We start from the raw sequence: 26,451 nt of genomic DNA, 5'->3' as shown, positions 1-26,451 counted from the left end.
TGTAACCTCGCGTCTGTCAAACGCGAGTTCGTGTTGAATTCCTTGTTCCTACAAAAAAGCAGGCCTTTCAAAATTAATCTCTGTTTCATTTCCCAAAAAAAAAAAGCGAGGAGAGAGAGATGACCGGAGAAGAGGTGGTGGTCCCCGCCGGCCCAAAGGTCGTTCGCCTGCTCTACTTCGTCGGCGCCGGATGTAATGATCTTCTTCTTCTGCTTCTTCCTCTTCTTCTCCCGTACGCCTCTACTATCGATCAATTCGTATTGATTGTTGATAGTATTCAGCATTGTTGTAATTAGAAACCCTTTTGGGCGATTTATTTTCAGACATGTGCACGGCGGCGATCAACAAGTGGAGAGATATTCAACAGAAGTCCTTTCAATTACCGGAGAAGCCGTCAAATGCGGTACAGAAAGCAATCGAATAACAATCAATCGCCTCGTGTTTTAGGGTTTCATCAAAGCTCAGTGAGTAATTAATACATGATTCAGTGGCTTCTTTGCTGCAGAAATTTGTATTTGGAGATTGAAATACTTAGTAGTTTTTTTTTAGACAATTCGCGATCTAATGCAACTAAAGTCCGGACTTTTTTTGTGATTTATACGTATCAAAAAAAAAAGTCTGGCCTTTTCGGTGCGCATATGTATATACTAGTGGTTGGGGCGCGTGTGCAAGTCGAATTTTGACGATAGACCCACTTATATATAAAAGTTTTGACAAACCTACTCATCTTCATTTGCATGTGATTCAATCAATTGCATCATCACTGAATTATGATTTTTTTTTTATTAAAATGGTTAAAATCAAGTTATTGGGTATTTCTTTTTTTTCCCTACCAACATAAAAGCAATGAAATGTACAAACGAAGAAAAGGAAAAAAATGAGAAAGGGGACTACCTAGCAGTAGCAAACTTGTCTTCTTGTAAGCAAAAGAGGAAGAATCCATTGTTTAGCATTGTGTTTTTTCTTCTTTTGATTGTGGAACCGAGATAGAGGACGATGACAGAGCTAATAGTGATGGTTGTATGTGTAGTCTGACAATTTTGAGGGGAACGTGGGTAGGCAGTTCGGGGAAGGGTAATAACTGTTTTAGGTGGGTTTTTTTGCGCTTAAATGTCCAAAATATCCTCACAATTAACTATTTTGTTTTGTGTGTTTTTTTGCTTAAGAAGGTATTTTTTATAAAGGGAAATACATGATAGAGACACCAAAGCAGTGCTTCCCCTTTATATATTAGAATAGATATTTGCTCAAATTTTCAAAATGTCAATGAGGGTCGGGGGAAATTAGTTTAGTTGATTTGGATTTGGATTTTGGATGTTTCGATGATGTTTAGGTAATGTAACTCTAATGAGAACAAGGGAAGCGGTTGAATGTGAAGAATTTTGCGATGAAGTTGTGGAATTATCCTGCCCTCAAGCAATACTTGAGTCCTTCTATGGTTCCCACCCTTGTACTATATGACAGGGAAGCGCAGTCTTCTTTCGTGGATGATCGACTTGGGAACTGTTCCTCTTAGTGCGGTGGTTAAATCAAAGCCTTCACTGTCTGGAACAAATCTCTTCTTCGGTTGACGACCCACCAGAGCATATGTATTTCCGTGTTCTCTCTCCCTCCGATGTGATCGTTGCATTCCCCTCCGAGATGTATCAGCTGGAACGTCTTGTTCACTGTCTGATGATTTCTGTTTTGTTCCTCTGCCAGCATTGTTCTTGTTAAACTTCTTCTTTTGATTTCTGTTGTGTTTCTTATTTGCACCCTCTGTTTCTCCCTTCAATCCCTTTTTGTAGTCCCATTTTCTTCTTTGTTATCCTGAATAATTTGCTTATTTCTTCTTCTGGTATCAGAGTAAATGCAGCAAGCGCCCCTACCATCAGCCTTACCACTTTCAACTTGTTCTCTAAGAACATCGTAAGCCAAGGTAACTGACCGCGAACCGTGTCCTGTGGGACTAACATATACTGTGTCAAAGTACCTTCTGCCTATCTCTCTGCTTGACCTGGGCCTATAATCAATTGTCCAGCCTGCATTCGTAAGCGTAGCCATTATTTGATCTGTCGATATCTGCTTTTCTGTACTGCTTTTGTGAACTCCCCCTTCCTTTTGCTTGCTCCCTTTTGACTGTTCTACAATGAATTTTCTGGCCCGAACGACCTAACTTACTGGAACTTGGAACCCCGAGTAACCTTTTTGGACTTCAGTCGATCGCCATTTTCCCTGAATCAGGCGCAAGCCTCACTAAATAACATTACAAGCCAAGGCCCAATGTATTTCGTTTTGTCTGATTGGATCCAAACAAAAATACTAAAATTTAGGGAAAATGATGGCCCAGGACGTGTTTTGATAATTAATACCCGTCAAGGACATGCTGAGAACATTTGTTAATACTAAAAATGTCATTGGCGGGTATTAATTATCTAAACACGTCATTGGCTGTCATTTTCCCTAAAATTTATGCGTCAAAAGAGCCGGCCCAAACGACAATTGACATCCAAAGTTTTTCAACCTTCAAAAATATGCAAGGCATAAGCGCAAACGAGCGCATAACATTGAGGATAGCTGAAAATGATCCTCATGTGTTTCGCGTAGCGCAAACTAGTATCTTTTTTCTGCTCTAGTATCTTTTTTTTGCTCGTTATTCTCTAATGTGTTTTTTTTTTTTTTTTTGCAGGTGATAGAGGGACTTTTTTCTTTAATGCGTTTTCTTGTCTTTGCAATCCTCTTTGGGTGCAGGTGTTCTCTCTCTCTCTCTCTTTGGGTTTTTGTTCTGACCGCCTACCTATAAGGTTTATTCCTTGTACTTCATCCTTATAAATATCAATTAATTTCTTACTCATCCACAAAGGAAAAAAATATATCGTGTGATATAAGACCAAATAGGAGGGAAAAAAAATTCATTTACAGCAGCCTTCCTTGAGGTTTTTAATAAATGTCATGTGCTCATCTTTCAATAATTCCACCGACCTCCCTTGATTGAGAATAACGTAGATCAGTTAGATCCACTCTATTAGTCTTTCGTTATATTTGTGGATTCTAAGTTAATGATCTTAACAAAAACCTGTGTAGCTCCCGTTTTGCCGTAAGTTTTTCCTTAATTCTATTCCCAAAACAAAAAGTTGCTACCAAATCTATTTACATTCCAACCAATTTGGTCCCAAATAGCCTTAACTCCTTTGATCTAGATTTTGCAGGAACATAAGGGCAAAATGGGAGGTACACAATGTTTTTTTTAGGTCGTTGCAAATTTAACGGAAGACTAACAGTGTGGACCCAACTAACTACATTATTCACGTTCAAGGGAGGCCAGTGTAATAAGTTGAAAGGTCGGGGCCAGTGTACTTGTAAGAAACCTCAATGAGGTTAGTGTAATTACCTTAATGAAAATGGTGATGTGAATATCACCAAAACCACTTACCAGTATACAGCATTCATGACTCTAGAATCAAGAGATCATTAAAATAATGGGCATTGTCCACTTTTACCCCCTATGGTTATTGCCGTATGCGGATACCCCCTCATGGTTCAAAATTGCACATAACCTACTTGTGGTTTTTAGAAATGTGCAGATAGATCTTCTGCCGTCATGTTTTCCATCCATATTAACGGAAGTGTATCTCACACGCCTCTAAAATGTAATCTCAGTCATTCATAACGTATTAAATAAAGAATATAGTATTTTTGTAAAAAATCATCTCGATCAGGCATCAATAACCCAGTGATCTAATTTTTAGTAAATTCAAATTTGAAATTTTAATTTCATAACAAAATTGATTCGACTATGAGCTTTTCATTTTTTGATTGACTTGAATTTTGGCATAGATGTAGTACTCGTCAAAATTTACAATATCAATAGTTTGGATTCAATTTTTTGTATAGGAAATTGTGTGGTTAGATTTAAAAAAGAAGAAGAATTTTAGTAAATTCAAATTTGAAATTTTAAACAAAATCGATTCGACTATGAGCTTTTCATTTTTTGATTGACTTGAATTTTAGCATGCATGTAATACTCGTCAAAATTTACAATATTAATAGTTTGGATTCAATTTTTTTGTATAGGAAATTGTGTGGTTAGATTTAAAAAAGAAGAAGAAGCAATTGACATGATGAGGATATATCGGTCTTTTAATGTTGTTTTTGTTAATATGGATGTAAAACATGATGACAGTGAGTCTATCTACACATTTTCAAAATCACAAGTAGATTATGTGCTCAATTTTAAACCATGAGAGGTATCTGCATATAGCAATAATTGCAGGGAGTCATAGTGGACTTTGCCCTAAAATAATCCCAAATGAGATCATGTAGATCAAACCAAATCGTGATCAACCTTTCTGAGTAAATTTTTATTTTTCGAGGATAGTGCATGGAGAATTTTTTTAAGGCAGTTCAAAAAGATCAGGAGATAGATAGATAGCCTACACGTATGCAACTGTTATCTAGGAAAAGTGTTGCCATGGCTTTTCACTATCGTTGATAGGTTATATAAGTATTCGGTAATTCACCAACAAATGAGTAAAATAGTGTATTTTTTGTGGCCCAAATATCTTAACCATTGGCAAAAGTTAAAGAATCAGAAACAAAGAGCAAAGAAGAGACGGCTCCATATGACTCTTGGCTATAACTCATCAGGTAGTGGTAGACACAATCATGTGCCATAAAATCTTTGATTATATTTCCAAGTGGGTGGACAAGTTGCCAGGTTGCTTTACTCTTGGCCAATACAAAAAGAGAAATTTTAAGTGCAAAGAAAATTTATCTGAAAATTATCTCGAAAGAGCAAATTAATGGTACAGATTCACTTTGAATTGTATTTGTACCGTTGATTTACCCATTCGGGGTAATTTCTGGATAGATTTTCTTTGTACCTAGCACTCATCATACAAAAAGGATATATATGATGTGAGGGAGAGTATTTTTGTTTTTTTAAAGAAAAACGATCAGATTCATTAACATGATAGGCTAATTATATTATTGTTTGTGGAGTAAAAGTAATTTTTGGGGAGATTATAATAATATCACAACTTGTGGTAATTAAGTAGTACCCTAGTATTCCTTTCATATTGTCAAGAGGCTGAAGAGAAAATTGTTAACAAACAATTTAGAAATACTTCTTTATGTGCCCACTTGTCCACTTGGCTTTGACAGCGTTTAGGCATTATCCACAAATACATGAATGTAACAAATATATATCTATGTCAATGAACTCTTAGCTCAGTTGACATCACCCACCACCTGTCTTGATGGAGGCTTGGGTTTGAGCTCCATAAGAGGTGGTTGGTTGAAATTTAGAGTTATGGACGACTTTTGAATCTCCTGTGAACTAGCTTACTAATTATTCGCTAATTTTCGTGCTGATGTATACAATATATATAAAAATAAAAGAAGAAGAAGAAGAAGATACATCTGTGTCAAGCCACTGAGAGGTTTTATCACGCGAGCATGAGAAAGCAATAAATTTTTGTCCTCCAAGCGATCGCGTGTTCGAAACCTACGGAAGTCAAATAATAAACTTTGGGGGACATTAAAGGGTTTGCCTTAGTCGTTAACTTGAAGATATCAAAGTTAATTAAGTTGAGCGCAAACTGACGGAGACATTTGTTCTTCAAAAGAGAAAAAAGATATTTGTATTTAAAATTACGTCTGAGTCGGCTTTTTGTGTCGACATAAGAAATCTGCTAAAAAAATCCAATGCGTGTTCGCCACAGGCTCCAAATCCACGTCACCAACCAACTACTCCTAGTAGGGACTAGAAAATGTCTTGTTTTGGACATAATTATTGCTTGGAAAACCTTAATAGTGATTACAAATTAATTTACAGCTAGCCCAGCCAACTCATAAATCACAAAAAATCAAGAATAGGTGCATAGAACAAGTAGCACTTCTATTAAGATTTAGCTAATTAAAGTCCTACCTAAACCTTCTTATGTACGTAATTGTTTTTCTTAGGTAAGCCATTAGCTTATAACAAAAAAAACATTGAATTAGATCAACAAAGAACTTGGCAAGGTCGTAACTCGCAACATCTAATAAAATGAAATAATAAGATAAGCAGGTAGCAACAATAAACGTTCCACTACTAGCCAAAAGCAAATTTGATACTATTAGAGGTTTGCTTGGTTCTTAAATTCGGGATTTCATAATTAGTTGAAGTGAGCGTGAAATAACTTGAACAGTACTTTTAATTATATATCAAGGAAAAAAAAAACAGACAGACAATATCTTCAATGACATTGTAACGCTGGAACGTAGTAGCTAGAAAAAACACTTTTAAGAACTCTCATACCATGAACAATCATAAATTTTTTTTTCCCCCAATAACTCAGGGTGCTGTATTAGTTTTAGGTGTACCTCGACTACTCTTTAGGCATCAATCACACCTTCCAGTTCCACTAGCGGATGAACCATTTTAAAGTTGGGGCAAAATACCATATAAGCTAACTTTAAAGAGTTGATACTAACTGAGAGATTTAAACTTGAGACATAGAAAGAAGCATATTGGAGATGCAGACTTTAACCACCAGTTAATTCCCTTGGGGTTTTTTAAAAAAAAAAAATTTGAAAAAGGTTCAATGAAGAAATCAATAGGGGCCAAGTTGAAAATGCTCCACGCAAAAAAGGTGCATTTTGTAATTTGCCTCTCATTACTCTGGAATTTTTTTTATCTATCTCCAAGAGTAGTATTCTTTTTTTAAACAACCAAATATCTGGGCAAGTTTGCGCGTAGCTCGATTAATTTCGGGCTTTGAAATTAATGCCCGAATATAACCCTCAACGACTACAAGGTTTGAAATTTTTGACCTCCGTAAAAATAAAATTTGTGACCTCATGAATGGACATTTATTACTTTCTCACAACCATTTGGTCAAGCACTTGTGAGTTTACTAGAGTAGTAGTTGTCCTGGTCCATTGCTGTAACAGAAATCCACAAAAATTGAATACAAAAGCAAATATTGTAACAAACTATTAGTCTAAATATCCAGTAGACTAATATATATTTTTTTAATAAAATCGGATGTCTAAGTTAGCTCACGCGCAACACGATTAATTTCGGAGTCTTGAAAATAACGATCGGGTATAATCTTCAATGGCTCCAAGGTTCGAAACATTTGACCTCATGATGGACATTTGTTATTTTCTCACAATCATTTGAACGTTTACTAGAGTAGTAGTTGTCCATTTCTGTAACAGAAATCCACCAAAAATGAACAGAAAAGCTAATAATACAACTGCAGGTTTCTGGGATGAAAACTAGCCCAAATAAACAAATCCCATCGAAAAAAGCGTCGACCCCATCCCTTCTACTGGACCCCATCATCCCTTTTACTCTTGGCCTGATCCGCAATTCAAACTATCATTTGTCGTTAGTCCCCACAATTTGCTCTCTCCCGATTCAGGTGCATGCACCTTCTTCTTTTTTACCCTCGGCCTTGTGCTTCACATATTCTTTCCCCCAAGCGTTACTTCGCCTTTTACTGCCCACGATTCACCGCTCCCTTATCCTGATCAGTGACCATACAGCATCTTCGTCCAATCCCATTCCGTCGTCTAAAAATAGGCTCTGTTCTATCAAGGTTCTTGGTATGTCGTCCAAAAATAAGCTCTGTTCCGTCAAAGTTCTTAGATGTATTTTTTGAATACTTATTTCTTATTTTACGAAACATGTCGTTCTTTCACAATATATCACTTTTAATTCAAAAAATGAATAATTACTTTTCAAATAAAAAATTATTTGAGTTAGTGAAACACACTCTTAGTCACTTAAGGAGATAACTCAAATGCTATCTCCAATTAAGGATACATGTCATGGTTGCAAACGGACCAAATTGCCCGTGAGCAGATCGAGACTTTGGCTAGTTAAAATAATAAATGAGATCGAACACTCTAAAACTTGGACTCGTTGGCACTCCTGGCAAGTAACAACAGTCCGGGAGCTTTACTACAAGCTCTACTAATGATGTGGCATGTTAATGTTGTGTTTGGTTTGGTATTTAAAATTTTTTTTGAAAAATAATGAGGATAATATTGGAAGTATGAATTCTTGAATTTTTTGAAAAATATTTTTTGAAAAGGGTAGAAAACACAGTTAATTGTAGGCGTGTGATTTTTATACTCCATACGTAGCAATTATAGCAAGCGAAATTTGGTACGAAAGTAGCCCTCTTTTGAAGAATCGAGAAGAAATGCTTTTGAAATTAGCAGACCAACGTGTCAACTCAAATTAGGTGAGTTCCATTGCCTCCTCCTAAATTAGGTGAACTTCAGTCTAATCAGCATTTCAATCAAACACAAGGGTTGGTCTAGTGGTCAATGCATGAGATTTAAGAATTTGTTCATTTCTAGTAAGATTTTAGGTTAGAAAATCTTTCAGATGTGATTAATTCTTTTGGAGTGGGACAGTTCGTACGGAATTTAGCTCTGGCTTCAAGTCGGACTCCCACTAGCAGAATGTGGATTTGTAGTCCCCCAGAATAATTGAGATGCGTGTAAAGTGACTTAGACACATACGGAGTACTAATCAAAACCAGCCTCTTGAATTGTTATTCCTCAAAGCCCATATGCTTTTGTCCACGTGCAAAGGCATTAGAATTAGGATGTGAGTAATCTCCTTTGTCTAGATAGTGGTAATATGTTTCGGAACATTGAATTAAAAAGTTTTTTTTTCCCCTTCTTAGTAATTGAATCAATTTTTATTTCAAACGCATAACTTTGAATACAGACTGAGACATAAAAATACCTGAAGCCGTGCGATGCACGTGGCCTTATTTGTGTCCACCGTCGACGTTTTTTTTCTCGTTTAAATGCAAAAAAATCATTTCTTATTATTAAGTACACTAAAATAGCAACTAAACACCGTAATTAAGGTGATGAAAAATTCAGATTTAAAAAAAAAAAAAAAAGGTGATGAAAAATGAAAGTGTAAATAACAGAACATTACAGGGACTGCAGTGCGATTAGCGGTCATAATCACCGTAATTAAGTACTTGGGTTAAGGGTATTCTAGTACATTAACACTACTCCACTTTCTTCCTGCCTATTTGTACCGTCCTTTTTGCTCAAAACTCAAAAAAACACTCTGCTTTGCTTCTACAACACTTTCCAAGAAAATCTCCCAGCAAGAAAAAATCCCCCTTCCGATAGGAAAGATTCCATCTTCAAAGAAAGAGGATGTGTGGCGGTGCGATCATCTCCGACTTCATTGCGCCGGCGCGCAGTCGCCGGCTGACGGCCGATTACCTGTGGCCGTCGGATGCGAAGAAGAAGAAGAACCCCTGCAATTACTTCTCCAAGCCCTTGAGATCTGAGATCGTCGACCTTGAAGGCGATGAGTTCGAGGCCGATTTTCAGGATTTCAAGGACCACTCCGACGATGAGGACCAAAACGACTTCGGCGTCAAGCCCTTCGCTTTCTCTGCTTCAAACTCTTCTGGTCTTTCCCATGGTACCATTCGATTTCAGATCTCCTTTCTAGGCCTTTTTTGTCTTTATTTATTTAAATTGCTTTTTGCATTGTTTATTTTTGCGTCAATATTTTGTGGATTATCTCGTTTGAAGTTTTAATTTGTTAGGTTTTTTTTTTTTTTTGCGGGGATATTTGTGTTCTTAGGTTTATGCTGTTGCTATTTCCTTTTCGGACTTAGTATATAAGATTTCGGGGCTGGCCATGAGACCGTAACATTAAAGCAACAGTTGGTCCCCAGATTTTGAGCAAACAGTAGCCCTCTAACCGTTTGATTAGAACTAGATTAAACTTGGAGAGATCCTCTCCAGTCCCTCAAGAGGGTTGAACAGACCATCCCGTTTGTGGGCCCTTTCCGAGCTCATTTCAATGATAGGAATAGTTCACTTTTAGATCTCATCGAGAATATTAACCACGCCATAAATTATGTTGATCGGATTGAGGGGGCGTTCCAGTTTGTTAAAAAAAGAACTTTTAGAAAAGGAAGGTAATTTCAAGCTAAAAAATTATGTGTTTACGCAAATAATTTTCCTATCAATATAGATCTTGTTTGATAGATCTCATTAAAATCTTTTAAACGGTGCAAAAAAAAATTGAAATATTATTTTTCATTTTTGTTATATTTGAGTTTGAAATTATTTCTTTTTGAAAAAAAAAGTTTAGAAAGAAAACGGGACGGGGCCTGATATATTTTCAGAACACATAGAAGTTTGCAAAATATGGGTTTTGATTCTGCGTTTCAAACTTTACTTTTTGTTTTATGTACTAACATAAATGTGTTTCAAAAACATATATGTCTGACCATGTTATGGTTATTGTTGTTGTTGCTGCTATTGGTTTACTATGTTATCAATTGGAAATGATACTGTAGATAATTTTGGTTATGCAATCTTAATTGATATTTTGTCAGCAAAAAAAATGAGAAAGGTCATATTTGGGTAATACTTACTATTTTTTTCCTCACTCTTTTTTGGTATTAGGGGTCTTATCATTTTTTAGTTGAAAGACTACCCCTTTTTTGTATTAGGGTTCTTATCATTTTTTAGTTGAAAGACTACCCCTTTTTTGTTTGAATTCTTACACTAGTTTCTGTAATTTGTTTTGATTTCATCGAACGAAGCCTCAGGGTCAGTCGGGATATCCAGTGTTTATTTTGAATGTTCTCTATACTTAAGTTTCTATAGTTTCTTAGAGGCAAGAGGATAAACCTCTCTGCCTCTCTTCAGATAGATAAAGCATTCTGTGCTCCGGGGGCTCTGAAAAATCTCTCCTTCAAATAATATTGTCATTAATGATTACTGCAGATATAGGGTACACAATTCTATGATGTGGCTTTTGCTGTTTGAATCATAAGTTTTAACATCCCTGTCTCTTATATTGAAGGTCAGAAATCTGTGGAATCCAACGGAGAGGCTGAAAAATCTGCAAAGAGAAAGAAGAAGAACCAGTACAGAGGAATTCGGCAGCGTCCATGGGGCAAATGGGCTGCTGAGATCCGTGACCCAAGAAAAGGGGTCAGGGTGTGGCTTGGAACTTTCAACACTGCAGAAGAAGCTGCAAGAGCCTATGACGCAGAAGCACGTAGGATTCGTGGCAAGAAAGCCAAGGTGAATTTCCCTGATGATTCTCCACCAAATGCCTCAAGACGCACAATCAAGGCAAATACTCGGAAATCATTTGTCAAGGAAGACCCAAATTTCGTTCAGCCTAATGTGAACCAAAATTCCAGTTTCATGGATGACCTAGATCTTGACTACTATCCCATTGATTTTGTGGAAGAGAAACCACTGACTAAGCAATATGGAGTTTCAGATGCCTACACTATCTCTGGAGAGTTTGAGAACAAATCGATTATCCCATCAGATGCTACTGCCGTTTATTTTAATTCGGACCAAGGAAGCAACTCATTCGACTGCTCTGACTTTGGGTGGGGAGAGTATAATGCAAAGACACCGGAAATATCATCTCTTCTTTCTGCTACCATAGAAGGTGGTGAAACCCAAGAAGATGCTAGCCCTGGAAAGAAACTTAAGACTGATTCAGTGGATGTGGGACCTGTTGAAGAAAATACTGTGAAGAATATGTCTGACGAGCTTTCAGCTTTCGAGTCTGAAATGAAACTCTTTCAGATCCCGTTTCTTGAGGAGAACTGGGATGCTTCAGTGGATGCATTTCTCAGTGCAGATGCAACTCAGGATGGTGGGAACTCGATGGATCTTTGGACCTTTGATGATTTGGTTGCTGGAGAGTACTGAGCAACCTTTACCCTTGCTGCTATTCTGTAAAAAAGGAAACTTGTCAGTATTTTTCCTTCATCTGTATATTTGTTTCAAAAATACATCTTTTGCGTTGCTCCATGTTACTTGAGTTCAGTGGGTTAATAATTCTGCAAATGAGATTTAGATTCATTGCCTTTTTTTTTCTTTTTCAGGTTGTGTTTGTTGTTTGCGGAGGTGTTGAAAAGCAATAAATCCGTCCTTGAGCCTTAGATGAAGGTTTTATCAATTGGCTTTTGGTGAATGGGGCAGTACATGGGGTTATTATGTTTATTGTATTTTGAGACTGCTAATTTGGTTCTAGACTTCCATGTCTGTATGGATGAATTGGCATGTTATGAAAACTTAAGCTTGACAATCTTTTCTACATTGTTTGCTGTTCTAATTGTAATTGTTTCTCTGCCCATACGGGGCATTTGTTCTCGTTCCAAGGTTCCCTTTGCCCCTGATTAATTGGATGTAGCTTCTATTTGCATGTTTGTCCTTGTTTTTCAATTTCCTGTGAAAGTATTAGGATGCTCGGTTGTGTTTCTTCAAGTGGCTCTATACCTGGTTTTTCATTTGGCAGGTTGAGGTCTTGGAAAATGCCCTCTAAAACAAGTTGTCGGAGCAAAACTTTTGTAGGTTTATGTGGGTGATAATGGAACATAAATTGGCTTGATTTTCTTGTTTCTTCGTTTGAACAAAATGGAAGGTAAGAGAAACGTAACGTAAAGAAGAATAACAGAAAGATGAAGTCGAAATGCTTGGTTGAATTTTGGTTTTCTGGTAGAGGTTAGGCTGATAACCCATTCACTTTTCTGACTGTTTAGTTGGGAAATTTGTGATCGGCGTACAATTTTGAACATTGGAGAAGAAAAATGGGACCGGTCAGCTTTGATTTTCTTTACCTTTTTCTCCCGTCCCTTTGAATGGGGGAAGAATTTATCAGGAGGAGTTAAACTGGGTTTTAATGTTTGTGTTGAACATGGATGAAAAGGATCTCCGCAATTATACACTGAATGTTGCAAAGGGGTTTGCACGTTTCTATAGTCCTTCGATTTCCCCTCTGTTTCCTTTGGAAAATTGTATCCCAGCTGAAGTGTGACTGGTTTGATTCCTCTCTGTTGGAATTCATTAATTTTACGTTGTAATTTTTTACTCGGTAAGGCGGTCAGGATGTTTGGATCAGTTTACGCGCACATTAACTAATCTTCTCTCAAGTCTGGTTAAAGGCAAATCTTTTTTTTTTTTTTTTTTTCGGCCTGATTTCAAGAGTTGAATCCTGAACAATTGTGTGGGGAATGCACACACCAACCACCCGGGCTAATTCTTTGGGTTTCATGCTGTAATTTTAAGACGGGGTGAATTGTGGTGGAGCAATGCTTCACTTTGATGACCACAAACTTCACAGAGAGAGAGAGAGAGAGAGAGACTAGTGCCATTTGGATAGACGGAGAGAGAGAGAGACTAGTGCAATTTGGATAGACGTGTTGAGCGGCGAAGCAAGGCATTGTCGTGTGGGATGTGTCTAATTTACAAGTTGGAAGGATGATGAGGTCAAAGGACTAATTACAATGGTGGCACGTGAAGAGGTTTGTTTGTTTTTCTGATCATCAAATTCCAGAAAATGGTCACTCCACTCCCCACTCCGCTCCACTATCCGGGGATCAGATGATGTTGGGGTGGGGTTTTCTTCACATCCTACAGTACACGATTGATGAAGAAATAGTATTCTTCATGTGGCGCTATAAAAATGCCAAAAATTATTCTTGCTCAATTAAGGTTTGATACATTTTACAAATGCATAGAGTTAATTAAAATTTTGGAAGGATAAGTTGTGCTTTCAAAAGGAATTAAGATGTATTTAAAAAAATGGAGGTTGAAATAGAGAATTGTGGTTGAAGTGTTTACGAATAGTTAAATGCTTTGAATACATTTTTTTTTAGTTGGATTACAGAGTTTACGTGTAACAAAAGGCACAATCCGGTGGCGGGTTAATTATCAAATCACGTCATGGGCCGTCATTTTCCCATAATCAATCGCATTCATTTTAGGCCACGTGGGTTATGCTACTGCAAACAGAGAATTTAAATTTTGGGCTTCTCATACAAATACATATACTGCCACACAGGCCCATATTGATAATCAATTTTGGTTTATATCCCCAGAAATTAATTCATTGTTATTTTAAAGTAATAATAAAATGGGCATACCAGATTCGCTCTGGATTTGTCTCAGGCACGATTTACTAGTTCAATTTATAGCATGGGTTTCATTTTCTTTGTTAATTTTGGATAAATAAAAGTAATTGTTTGATAATATAACTGATCCATATTTGTTGGGTATGGAATATAATATCACTTGATGTAATTCACCTTATACTTTTAACTTTTTAGGTTGGTTCTAAAATTTCAAGATATATAGTACTAGGCAGAGACTCGTTTCATCTCACAGCTTATAAATTAACAATTCACTCTACCCATAATGACAGATTTAGCAAAACAGTACTAATAAGTTGATAGACCCAGTAACTAGATGTGATAGACCTCAAAAAACAGTTACACACTATGAAAGATGTTAAGTAATGTAAATTGTCATTAGTTATGCATAAAATGAGTAATCACTTAATTAATATGATATTGGGTAGGTTTTTGGTTGGGGATTGATAATAGAGAAATTGGTACTATTAAATGGAACTCGGATTTCAACATGTGGCAACAATATAGAAGTATTAAAAGTCATGATAACTAAAGTAATGCCATTTGCTATTTAGGGTGTATTTCACTGGGAGAATTACATTTCAGTGGAGAGAGGGGCAAAAAATGTCCAACTCATGAACCACTTTTTTGAAAATTCATCTAAATATGAAAAGAAGAAAAGTAATTCCCAATGCATGGAAAATGCTATGTAAAAGGACTAATATACCCATATATATTTGAAACCCTAAAAATTAAGTTCTTTGTGTTTTTTTTCCTGACGCCCCACCCCGACCCCACAACCCCATTTCCACATTTAACCCCCCCCTCTTTTCAGTTTGATTGTTTTTTTTTTTCTCTTTATTTCCTTTTCTTTCTTTCCTGTTTGAAATTTTTTTCTTTTTTTTTCTCTTTATTTCCTTTTCTTTCTTTCCAGTTTGAATCTTCTTTTTTTTTTTTGTTTTTTTTTCTCTTTATTTCCTTTTCTCTCTTTCTATCCGACTGTTTTTTTTCTTTTTTTGTCCTTTACAGATTAAAAAATATAGTTACAAAAATAAGTGTTTCAATTTTCAATCTGTTTGAACCGGTGCAAAGATATTATTTTTTTATCATTTCATCCTAAATGGTCGTAATAAAATTTTCACTCTAAGGCCTTTCAATGTGCACCCTAAGAGAACTCTAAAACTAAATAAGAAATCTTAGGGTGTTCGTTGAAAGGCCTTAGAGCCAAAAATTTACTACAACCATTTAGGATGAAATGGTCAGAAAAATAATATCTTTGTACCGATTCAAACGGATTGAAATTTGAAACATTTTTTTATACCATTTATATATTAAAAATATAGTTAAAAATTATGTATTTCAATTTTTTAGTTAAAAAATATAGTTGAAACACAAAGTCCTCCTTTTATAGCCTCCAGAAATAACATTTTTGGCACACGAATCAACACTCTAAGCATGAGGTGTAAGTATTGCCTCTAATGAATTCGACTGTTTTTTTTTTCTCCTTTTTTTCCTATATACATATTAAAAAATATAGTTAAAAAATAAGTGTTTCAATTTTCAATCTGTTTGAGTCGGTGCAAAGATGTTATGAAAATAAGATGCACCTTGTATCAAGGTATCAAGGTGTGTTAATTTAAGTTGTCCCATGTATGAATCTAAGTTGCCCTGTGTATGAACCTAAGTTGTCCTCTAAGTTGCCCTGTGTATAAATCTAAATTGCCCCATGTATGAATCTAAGTTGCCTTGTGTATGAACCTAAATTGCCCTCTAAGTTGCCCCGTGTATGAACCTAAGTTGTCCTCTAAGTTGCCTCGTGTATGAATCTAAATTGCCCCATGTACGAATCTAAGTTGCCCCGTGTATAAGCTTAAGTTGACCTCTAAGTTGCCCCATGTATGAATTTAAATTGCCCTATGTATGAATCTAAGTTGCCCTATGTATGAACCTAAATTGTCCTCTAAGTTGCCCCGTGTATGAATCTAAATTGCCCCATGTATGAATCTAAGTTGCTTTCTAAGTTGCCCCGCGTATGAATCTAATTTGCTCAATGTATGAACCTAAGTTGCCCCGTGTATGAATTTAAATTGCCCCGTGTATGAACCTAAGTTGCCCCTGATTCATGACAGAAGGAAGGGATATTTTTGTCTTCAATTCCATGTCTTGGGAATTATTGTTTTCCTTCCCATGATTGAGCAATTTCAAAAACATGGTCCATGAGTTGGGCATTTTTTGCCCCACTCTCCACTGAAATGCAATTCCCCCTTTTCACTAACTAAAATAAGTAAGTACTTACTTTTTGAATTAAAGGTGATATACTTTGAGAAAATGACGTGTCTCACAAAATAAGAAATAAGTACTTTAAAAATAAAAACATTAATAGAAGAAGACCTTAGTACCTCAACAAATAACTTAAAATAAAGAAAAAAATAAGCATTTTTTACATACTCCAAATCTGTCTGTATGGGATTATTTTTATCTTTATTCCAAAAATTTAAATTTGAACATAATTTTGTATATGTACCTTTTGGATTTCTTCTATCGATAACAACCAATAATTCCAAAAAAAATTAATCCAAAACTAACAAATGCGGGAGACAAAAAAAATCACTAACCAAACCTAGTTCTAGACTCATAAAATAAGAGTATTATAGTTTAGCCCCACCAAATTAATCTATAGATAGCCCAACGTGTAGGGATGATTTGGTCTTTTTACACCAAGAACAAAAGACTAGAAACGAGTTAGCTGATATACCTTGGCGTAGATATATAAGGAGGACACGACACAAATGCATAAAACTCCGGTGAGAAAGCTAATCAGCCATGGCAAAGCTAAACTCCTTTATCTTGACTCTTTGGTTTCTCATCCTCCCAATCAGCTGCAGCCTCAGAGAATGCCGTCGACGGCAGCCGGGGCAGGTGGAAGAAGGTGGTCCTGCCGCCTTGTACGTATTCGGGGACTCTTTCTTAGATTCTGGAAACAACGACTACATCAACACCACTGCTCTCTACCTAGCTAACTTCTGGCCTTATGGTGAGACCTTCTTCCACTTCCCCACCGGCCGGTTCTCCAACGGCCGTCTGATGTCGGACTTCATTGGTAAAGACTATCTCAACTATCTTTACATACACCAACATGTATCCATATGCATTTATAGCAAAACGATAATCACAGCCCATTAGGCAGTGATTAACGTGCAAAAAATGTATCCGTATTTGTTTAAGGTGTATAAAAATATGAAATTATACAAATATCTGTGTAACGGATTTTGTGCATTGATTTTGGTGGGTAGCGGAATACGCAAAACTGCCATTGACTCGACCGTTTCTACAGCCAGGCATTGATCAGATGGATTACTACTATTACAAGAATGGAGTGAACTTTGCATCCGCGGGAGCAGGAGCTCTTGTTGGGACTTTTCAAGGATTGGTATGTGATTTTTTTTTTTTTGAACTGATATGGAGAACGCGTTTTGTGTTGACCGTCACACCATGCTGCGCGCGTACTGATGTGTTGTCACGGTATTACTCATGCTTAGCTGGCTCGGTCTCAGACCCCACCTTGTGCACACATGGCCGAGCATTATGAGTTTAACTCCGATACCATCACTTCAATACGCGCGCCGCGTAGTGTCACCGTTGCACAAAATACTTTTTTCCTTTCACATGAAAGCAATTGTGTCGTCATATCCGTCCTATTACTAGATCATGTGGCCTGGTGACCTGGTCTGATCGATCTCCTTCTAACACATTCTTTCATTAGACGAAAATCTAGGAAATTGTTATAGAAAACACTATACAGTGCCCAAAAATAAGTTCTCTTTTAAAAAGTAGGCCTTCCCGACTCGAGAGTGACATTGGGGGTAGTCCCTCTCAAGTCAAGTGTACCTTCTCTCAAGCCAATTTCGGATCCATCAAACATGGTGCGTTCACAATATATTGGTACGAAATGAGAATGGTCAGACCTGTTATGGTCTACTACGGAGTATTTGTATACTAATCGAACATTTTAAATCTTAGAATCAGAGAGAGTTTATTTAGTTGTTAATTTTACGAGTCCGGAGTTAATCTATGCAAATTAGCTCAAAGATCCGGTTAAAATTTACTACCAAACTCGGTGGTTGCATTTTGTTGCTTTGGGTCAACCCAAGAGGACAAGTGCACTCAAGTAATTCTGTTTAGGTTAGGCTCACTTCCAATCACTTTGATAGGGCAAGAAAGATCCAACTATAGTCTGGCCCCACATCCATATATAATTGCGGAACTTTTTATGTCCAACCCGAAGCCGAATAATTACCAGTGGTCTCGGGCACCAGTGCCCAGCACCCTTTTTTCACTACATACTATATATTTTTATGGTATTCGTACACGTATGTCGGGTTATTAGGGAATATGTGGTAAAGAAAGGTATTGGGGCACTACGAGGCGGTGCCCCATGACCATCCAACAGTTTTTTCTTCCTTGGATGGTCTTCGTCTCTTTGAACACTGTCACGTAATATCCACACATTTTCGTGGAATCCAAAATTTAGTGTACGAATCCTAGAAAAATGTATGATGGAATTTTGTGAGATCCAATACTAAAGTACATGAACCCACCCCAGGAACATGTACATGTATATATGACGGATAAATATGTTATGTTGGGCACCAGGTAGTGGTGTCCCAAGACGAGACGATTGAATAATTAGCTCTGGAAAGCAACCCTATCCCATTTCGACACGTCCCCATGTACATGCCGTCCAAAAGCTCAATTAAATGAACCTTGTACTGGGAGCAGGATTTTTATTCTTCTCTCCTTTGATTGTGTTTTTGTTTTTCCTGGTCTGTGGTCCATAAATGTTTGAGTGGTCCATAAATGTTTGAGTGTTGCAAAATTGATTTTTCTGCGTGAAGTTTTTTGCTAATGTGCCATTGGTAACTTTTATATGATGGAGACGGTCAATATGAAAGTACGTAAAGTGACATTTTTACATCCGTGAAATGACTATCATAACCTTATTGACAGTAATTTTTTTTATTTTTATAGAACTCGATGTTGGGCCAACTTACACTAACATTTTGATTATTAATTTCGGGACTCTGAAGTTAATGACAAAACAAATTTCTTCGGTGAACAAAGGGACTCGATACTATTTGTACTTGATATTTTTATGTCAAGAAGCATTTTCCACTTTTGCCAAAGCTTGTTTGAAAAGGAAAATAGCTTAATTTGTCGAAACAAAGGTACAAAATCACTTTTCCCACCCATTTTCTCAGTAAATGCGATCTGGAAATCATTGCTACCCTAATTTTCTTAGTTTGTGGAGTTGTTCATTCTCGGGAAATGATTTTGTCACTCCCTTTTTTGTTAACACCACTCTCCTGCAAGTGTATTTTTGGTGCAAAAATATACTTGCAGAAAAGTGACGTTAACAAAAAAGGGAGTGACAAAATCAGCAGCTAACTTGCATTGCTACCCTAATTTTCTTTCTATTTTTTTAGATTTTTTTTTTTTTTTTTTGGGTTCATTATTATCATACCCAACTTGCACATGTGAATTTTTTTTGCAGGTAATCAGTCTCAGTGAGCAGTTAAATTTCTACAGGAAGGTAGTGGAAGGGTTAAGACAGAAACTAGGGGATGTGGAATCCAAGAAAACCCTGTCAAAAGCTGTCTACTTGTTTAGCATTGGAACCAACGATTACACTAGCATTTTCCTGCAACATTCCAACATTCTCAGCCACTACTCTAAATCCACTTATGTTGGAATGGTGATTGGCAACTTAACCATCGCCATTAGAGTAAGTTCTAAACCCCTCAATCAATTCTTTATATTCACTTCCATTGTTTGATTTATTTGGTTTGGCTTAAGGCTTGTATATGTCTACTGGCAAAATTCAATCTTGAGGGATGTCATTATGAAAGAAGGGAGATAGTGACTAGTGAGCCAGCACCGCGTGTAAACTCTCCAGCAAAAAAATCCTAGAGCCCCAAGTACCTCTTATATGTGAAAACCCTACAAAACGAGTTTGCCAAAAATACTCGGTCACCATACTATTTGAGCATACATATTGACCAGTAATTGTCTGAACCTAAATGCACTATACAATACTTTCTAAACATAATCTAAATGAAGCATCAAACCTCATTTTTTCAAAGTTTTTTTTTATACAACGATTGTTTTTAACGCCATCTCACATGAGGTGAATCCCGGATATGCGTATTGTCTCATCTCATGCAAGAGGAGCGTTACAAATAACCGTGAATTAAAATTTTTTTCCTTCCCCTAACAAAATCTACTTTACAGATAGATCATGAAACTCCAAAATCATCTAAACCAGCAGCTCAAGTTGTATTCAACATCAATTTTGTTCTCCTACCTAGTATTTAAAAAGAAAAAGAATCTACCATGAAGAATTACTCCTGGCCGCGAAGAATTACTGTTGGCCGTAAAAATTACTCCTAGCAGCGAAGAATTACTTTTGGCCACAATAAATTACTCTTGGCCGCAAAGAAATACACCTGGCCGCAAAAAATTACTCATGGCCGTGAAGAATTACTCCGGGCCGCGAAGAATTACTCGTGGCCGCAATGAATTACTCTTGGCCGCCAAGAATTACTCCTGGCCGCAAAGAGTGACTGATGGTCTTGCAATTCTTTGCGGCCAAGAGTAATTCTGTGCGGCCAAGGGCAATTCTTTGCGGCTAGGAGTTATTTTTGTGGCCAATAGTAAATCTTGGCCAAGAGTAATTCTTCGTGGCCAAGAGTAATTCAATACACTTGCTGCCAGTAGGGCTATAAACGAACCGAGCAGCTCGCGAGCTTGGCTTGGTTCAGCTCGTTTAGGCTCGGTTCGGCTCGTTCAACAAAAGCTCGGCTCGTTAAGGGAGGCTCGACTCGATTAAAGAGGCTCGTTTAGTAAATAACTAAGCTCAGCTTGTTAAGAGTCAAGCTGAGCTCGAGCTCAAATTTTTGGCTCATTTAGTAAACGAGCCGAGCTTGGTTCAGCTTGGCTCATTTACACCCCTAGTTGCCACCAACATATTGTAATGAATCAAATAACCAAATATATAATTAATCAATTTTTTCCTCTCAATCACTCAGTCAACTATAGATTAGGATCATAATAAGATTAGGAAACATCAATTTTAGTTTTTCTTTCATCATTCTTCCAAATATTTATTATTTCCAAACATATTTCTAGTCTTACTACCCGTAAATCTCAGCCATAGAAAAAATATGTACAAATCCGAGAGTCCAAAATATAGAGAATTCAAAAACTGCTCCATATTATATAGATTCAAGATCACAACAATAGGACTATCCGTGCGTATTGGTTGAGTCTTATCTTATGTGGGTAAAAGCTCATTCGACCTCAATTTGTTTGGACTTTTAAGTAATATATAATTAACTTTAGCTTTTATTTGCACTTGTTTACTTTTTGCGGCCTGTGAGAAAAATGCAAATACAACTTTGTCTTCAGAAAAAAGAAATTAACTTTAAAACTTTTCAAAAAAATTAACTTGAAAGCTTTTTTTTTACCACAAGTGGAGAGAAGCCTAACATGAAAGTTCAATCCGACAGGAGGTGTATGGAAGAGGAGGCAGGAAATTTGGATTTCTCAATCTGGGGCCCCTAGGTTGTCTTCCAGCCATAAGGGTACTTGGTCCAGATCATGAAGGCATTAATGGCGGCTGCTTAGAAGAAGAAGCTTCAACACTAGCTAAGTTGCATAATGAAGCACTCTCAAAAATGCTATCAGAATTAGAGAGCCAACTAAAGGATTTCAGATATGCACTTTATGACTTCCACACCAACTTGAGAGAGAGAATGGATCACCCCTCCATATATGGTAAATCATTGCTTGAAATTCTCAGATTTTGTTGCTATGATTTGAAAAGATGGATTAATCTCCTAGTAATCCTAGCACCAGACCAAAATACTTTTATATCCCTTTTTAATAGGGCCGCTAAACGAACCAAACAACTCGAGCTCGGGTTGAGCTTGGCTCGACTTTTGGTTTGTTCATACTCGTTTACAAAAATTAAAAGCCAAGCTCAATCACAATTTTTTTCTTTGGTTTATGAATTTAAGTCAAGCTTGAGCATATAAATGTGTGGCTCGATAGGCTCGTGAACAGAGAGATCATTCAATAAATATTATGATTATAGAGGTAGATTAAAAAAAAAAAAACCCAAAGTATGAGATCTGAGTTGGCCTCTCATATAGATAATGTTCACCAGTTTTACAGTACCATTGCATCTAGATAGGAAACCTCCTATGTGAGATATTATGATTATAGAGGTAGATTAACAAAAAAAAAAAACCCAAAGTATGAGATCTGAGTTCGCCTTTCATATAGATAATGTTCACCAGTTTTACAGTACCATTGCATCTAGATAGGAAACCTCCTATGTGAGATATTATGATTATAGAGGTAGATTAACAAAAAAAAAAAACCCAAAGTATGAGATCTGAGTTCGCCTTTCATATAGATAATGTTCACCAGTTTTACAGTACCATTGCATCTAGATAGGAAACCTCCTATGTGAGATACTGTATAAAATTTAGAACTTAATGAGTTTAAGCTTAAGCTTGAAAGCTCGAAACTTCACGAGATTAAGCTCAGGTTTGAAAGCGCGAGATTGATTTGCATATTTCATAAGTCAAGCCAATCTTATCACAAACACGAAACTTCAAACGTGAGCTAAGCTTGAACAACTAGTCTCGAAAAATTTCCAAGCTCGAGCCAAATTTAAACACATGTAATAAGGAGTCGAGTCACACTTGAGCAATATTGTGATCGACTTGTTTAACTCAATTAGCACCCTGTATATGTGCATGTGGGCTAGCAAAATCGCCCAATTCTTTCGAGGGAGAACTATACCTCCAGACAACAAATTTCAATCTACTAGCCGAGTATTTTGCCAGAATCATTTTTATGAGTCATCTTGATGCGTGTTTTGGTTTGAAATGACCGAATTCTGAGCGATGCCGTTTAAGATGAATTTTCTGTCTGTACGTCAATAAGCTTGTGGAAAATTCAGAATTTTTCTTTCGCACCTGTATCATTACTAGAAATTGCAATTAATGTCTGTGGATATGAAAAATTATTTTTCATTTTTGACAATTTCGAAAGGTTTCAAGGAAGGCATGGCAGCATGCTGTGGAACAGGGGAGTTCAGGGGAGAATTCAGCTGTGGAGGAAGAAGGCCAGTGAAGGAGTTTGAGCTGTGCGATAACCCAGCTGAATATGTGTTTTGGGACTCTATCCATCTCACTGAAGAGGCTAACCAACAAATGGCAGCTCAAATGTGGGCTGGAGGAGGCCCTTACGCTGTTAAGCCTTACAATCTGAAAACTCTATTCGAGTGCCTCCACTAATATATATTTGATGAATTTGATGAAATTTTTTTTACTCGATGAATACATGTATCCCATGCTTCCGTTTGCTATCAAGGAATTTGATTTACAATATGTGCTTGTTTAGTAGAATATTTTGATTCTTTGCATTCATTCACGACTTGGATACTTTCTATACGCAAGTCTTCTTGTCTTTGGTAATGTAGAAGAAAGAAGACAGGCCAATTGCGAATGAGAAAAACAATAAGTGTTTGTACTCCGTGTGGTCGCATGTTTAAATTTCGCAGAAGCCACCAAACATTCCAAATCTCAGGGGCAATCTCCTCATAAGACTATTGAAGATGGTGAAATATGAGCCACTAATATCTATAAAATACCTTAGAAAGCCCTAATGTATGAGAAAATCCTACATAGTGAAGTTGGTCAAAATGGCCCATAGTAGCGAATGGGCCTTTTGCCGAGCGACATGGAGAGGGAGATATCTTAGGTTCGAATAGATGGAATTACATTTGCTTGTGCAAAAACTGGTCCGAACACCTGAGTTACCAAAAAGCATACAAGTAGAACAATTGTGGGACCATTGCATTTAGTTAACATATATAATTATTTAAGCTTTGTGAACCTGCATGGCCTCAACATTAAACGTAGAATACAAAATAATTACATACAAGAATAAGACCGACAAAGCTTGCTTTGATGGTTAACATAAAGTAATCGAGGATGGAAGCGACCGACATTATTAAAGAAGTTTGAAAATACTAAAATACGAGTCTGGTAAGTGTAACCCTACATTAAAATGTAATTGTAAATTAATAAACCTTCATATGAAAGTATTCGAGACTACCGGCAATAGCCATAAAAATGATTGGATGATCTAGACTTATTTTTCATGATTATGAGTAAAAAGAAAATTTTGATAGCAAACGAGAGCCCAACTAACCATTTGAATTTAAAACAATTGGTAGTCGATCCTAACTTTATATTTTCTCATCCAACAAAGAAGTCTCAATTTCTTGCCTAAAACAAATTAATATCCATTAATGTTCAAAAACAAAAAAAAAGGAATTACCACCAACGCTCAAACCCGCTTGAGCTAGCAGTCGTCCCTCCAAACCAGATGTTGTACGGAGACACTCTTGCCCCTTCGATCTTGGTTGGGGTGGTAGAAATCTATGGCTTTCTAGCTCCTCACGAGGTCCGTCATGGGTGTGGTCAAATTTAAAAAAGATTACTACGCCCCCTCCACCTCTTTAGATAAGCAAAAAACAAAAACAAATTAATGTTCCTTTGTATCTTGATCATCGGCGATCACAACCACCACCATCATCCTCGCCAGTCCTACAGTGCAACATAAAAACATTAAATCCTTATAATCTCTAGGCCAAAAGACGAGAAAAACTGCTAAACACCAAAAAATCTCCAAAAAAGGAGGGGGGGAAATGAAAGACTGAACAACAATAGAAATTTCCGCTAGGGACAAAAATTAAAGAAAATATTACGTTCTTTTCTACATTAGAACATCAAAATGAACAAGAAGCAAATTGAAATTTGTAAAAACTGATTGACGAAAGCAAAAGGAAGGAAAATGAACACCACGAAAACCGCGGTGTGCACTTATCGTAGGTAGGGCTGCGCAATGTAGGATGCTAACATCATAATCAAAGCTATACGCATGGCAGCACAAGACGTGAGCATCATTGAGTGTTGGACGAACTCGAAGTTTGGTGCAATGAACACAGGAATCGTTGTCGTTGACCCAAACCAGACAAAAAAACGTCACCAGCTAAATGGACCAAAGTTGCAATGGATGATGGATAGTAAGGACGTTCAATTGAATGTTGATGGTGGCAAATGTCGAAATCTCCCAGCGGCATTGAAAACTCTCTTCTTCCAACTATATTGTAAGCATATAGGCGTAAATAAAAATCGTCAATCCAATAAATTGTAGTTCCGACCACAATTGGATTGAATGCCGCGCTCATCCCAATCCAATCACCCAAGTTTTTCCCAACTTCACGCATCACATCATACAGACACATAGGTCCCGGGTTTTTTGTAGCCACCAAAATATGACCGGAATATATACCCTCAGCACAAGCAGCAACCAAATAACCACGGTTACCCCCAAGAGCTGGGCACTTATGCAGAGGGCTCCAATCAGCCTTACCCGTACCTTCTTCTTCTAAATCTATTAAAGTTGTATCCAAAAACTCCGCCCGAACATCGGGTGGCTCAAAACTTCTGCCACCATCGAAAACAGAGTTTTCCATTGAGAGCCGCCACATGTGCGTTTTCTCTGCCACAAATGGTGCGAGGACCTATCTTCCAACCATCCTCGGGACGAGTTGCATTATACGTAGTAATAAATTACCTTGCTAGGACCCGTGAGGCAGCCGTGATTCCCTCCAAATTTGAATATTCGAGATCCCAACACAGCAGAACCTGTATCCAAATAATCGAGTTCATCGTCCTTCATCTTCGTGATGAGCCGTGGTGGTGGGGTTTCTCCTTGTCCTTGGTGACGTAAATCGTGATGGAATGCAAGATAAGATCCTCGATTACACTAGCATTTTCCTGAACTGAAACCCTAGACTTGGAATCCAAGAAAACCCTGTCAAAGGCTGTCTACTTGTTTAGCATTGGAACCAACGATTACACTTGCATTAATTTTCCTGCAAAATTCCACCATTCTCAGCCACTACTCTAAATCCACTTATGTTGGAATGGTGATTGGCAACTTAACCATCGCCATTAAAGTAAGTTCTAAACCCCTCAATTCTTTATATTCACTTCCATTGTTTATTTGTGTTTTACTACAGTATGATGGAATATACGAAAACGAGAATAGAAAACTGATCGATCACTCACGCAAAAACACAGAATTTATATGGTTTGGCTTAAGGCTTTTATGTCTACTGGCAAAATTCAATCTAAGGAATGTCATTATGAAAGAAGGGAGACAGTGACTAGTGAGCCAGCACAACGTGTAACTCTCAAGTAAAAAAATCCTAGAGCCCCAAGTACCTATTACATATGAAAACCCCACAAAAACGAGTTCGCCAAAAATACTCGGTCACCATATGCTATTTGAGCATATTGATTCAATTCCACAATAATAGGGATATTCGTGCGTGTTGATTGAGTCTTATATATCTTATGTGGGTAAAAGCTCATTCGACATCAACTGGTATGCTCAC

At 37.1% G+C, this 26,451-nt stretch overlaps 2 protein-coding genes and 1 long non-coding RNA gene across 5 annotated transcripts; 2 read left to right on the top strand and 1 right to left on the bottom strand.

The window, feature by feature from the left end:
* Nucleotides 1-82: 82 nt before the first annotated feature.
* LOC131335522 (ethylene-responsive transcription factor RAP2-12-like) lies at nt 83-12,153 on the top strand. Of its 3 annotated transcripts, none has more exons than XM_058370919.1 (6): nt 83-232; nt 324-464; nt 1,334-1,918; nt 2,669-9,436; nt 10,838-11,751; nt 11,886-12,153. In XM_058370919.1, the coding sequence occupies exons 4-5, from the start codon at nt 9,163-9,165 to the stop codon at nt 11,707-11,709; spliced, it is 1,146 nt and encodes a 381-aa protein (XP_058226902.1). In that variant the 5' UTR covers nt 83-232; nt 324-464; nt 1,334-1,918; nt 2,669-9,162; the 3' UTR covers nt 11,710-11,751; nt 11,886-12,153. The 3 variants fall into 3 exon arrangements, with proteins under 3 accessions (XP_058226902.1, XP_058226904.1, XP_058226903.1); XM_058370920.1 differs by having other exon boundaries at nt 88-192; XM_058370921.1 differs by lacking the exon at nt 1,334-1,918 and having other exon boundaries at nt 86-192.
* On the bottom strand, nt 9,497-10,682 carry LOC131335525 (uncharacterized). The gene is made up of 2 exons (XR_009202541.1): nt 10,466-10,682; nt 9,497-10,419 (listed from the first exon to the last, which is right to left on the bottom strand). It is a non-coding gene; the product is annotated as an uncharacterized LOC131335525 (long non-coding RNA).
* A 4,502-nt stretch (nt 12,154-16,655) lies between the features above and the next one.
* Nucleotides 16,656-23,368, top strand: LOC131335521 (GDSL esterase/lipase 5-like). Its single transcript, XM_058370918.1, has 5 exons — nt 16,656-17,010; nt 17,204-17,340; nt 19,462-19,692; nt 21,476-21,743; nt 23,031-23,368. Exons 1-5 carry the CDS (start codon nt 16,734-16,736, stop codon nt 23,273-23,275), a joined length of 1,158 nt encoding a protein of 385 aa, XP_058226901.1. The 5' UTR covers nt 16,656-16,733; the 3' UTR covers nt 23,276-23,368.
* Nucleotides 23,369-26,451: the final 3,083 nt, after the last annotated feature.

Source organism: Rhododendron vialii, chromosome 8a (assembly GCF_030253575.1).
Source record: "Rhododendron vialii isolate Sample 1 chromosome 8a, ASM3025357v1".
NCBI lineage: Eukaryota > Viridiplantae > Streptophyta > Magnoliopsida > Ericales > Ericaceae > Rhododendron > Rhododendron vialii.
Note: the sequence above shows the minus strand (reverse complement) of the source record. Positions and strands in the feature narration are given on the sequence as shown.

Coding starts and splice junctions, on each gene's coding strand:
- LOC131335522 (XM_058370919.1), top strand. CDS start 9,163: ATGTGTGGCGGTGCGATCATCTCCGACTTCATTGCGCCGGCGCGCAGT. Junction 9,437..10,837: donor CTCTTCTGGTCTTTCCCATG/GTACCATTCGAT, acceptor CTTATATTGAAG/GTCAGAAATCTGTGGAATCC.
- LOC131335521 (XM_058370918.1), top strand. CDS start 16,734: ATGGCAAAGCTAAACTCCTTTATCTTGACTCTTTGGTTTCTCATCCTC. Junction 17,341..19,461: donor TTGGGACTTTTCAAGGATTG/GTATGTGATTTT, acceptor TTTTTTTTGCAG/GTAATCAGTCTCAGTGAGCA. Junction 21,744..23,030: donor GGATCACCCCTCCATATATG/GTAAATCATTGC, acceptor CAATTTCGAAAG/GTTTCAAGGAAGGCATGGCA.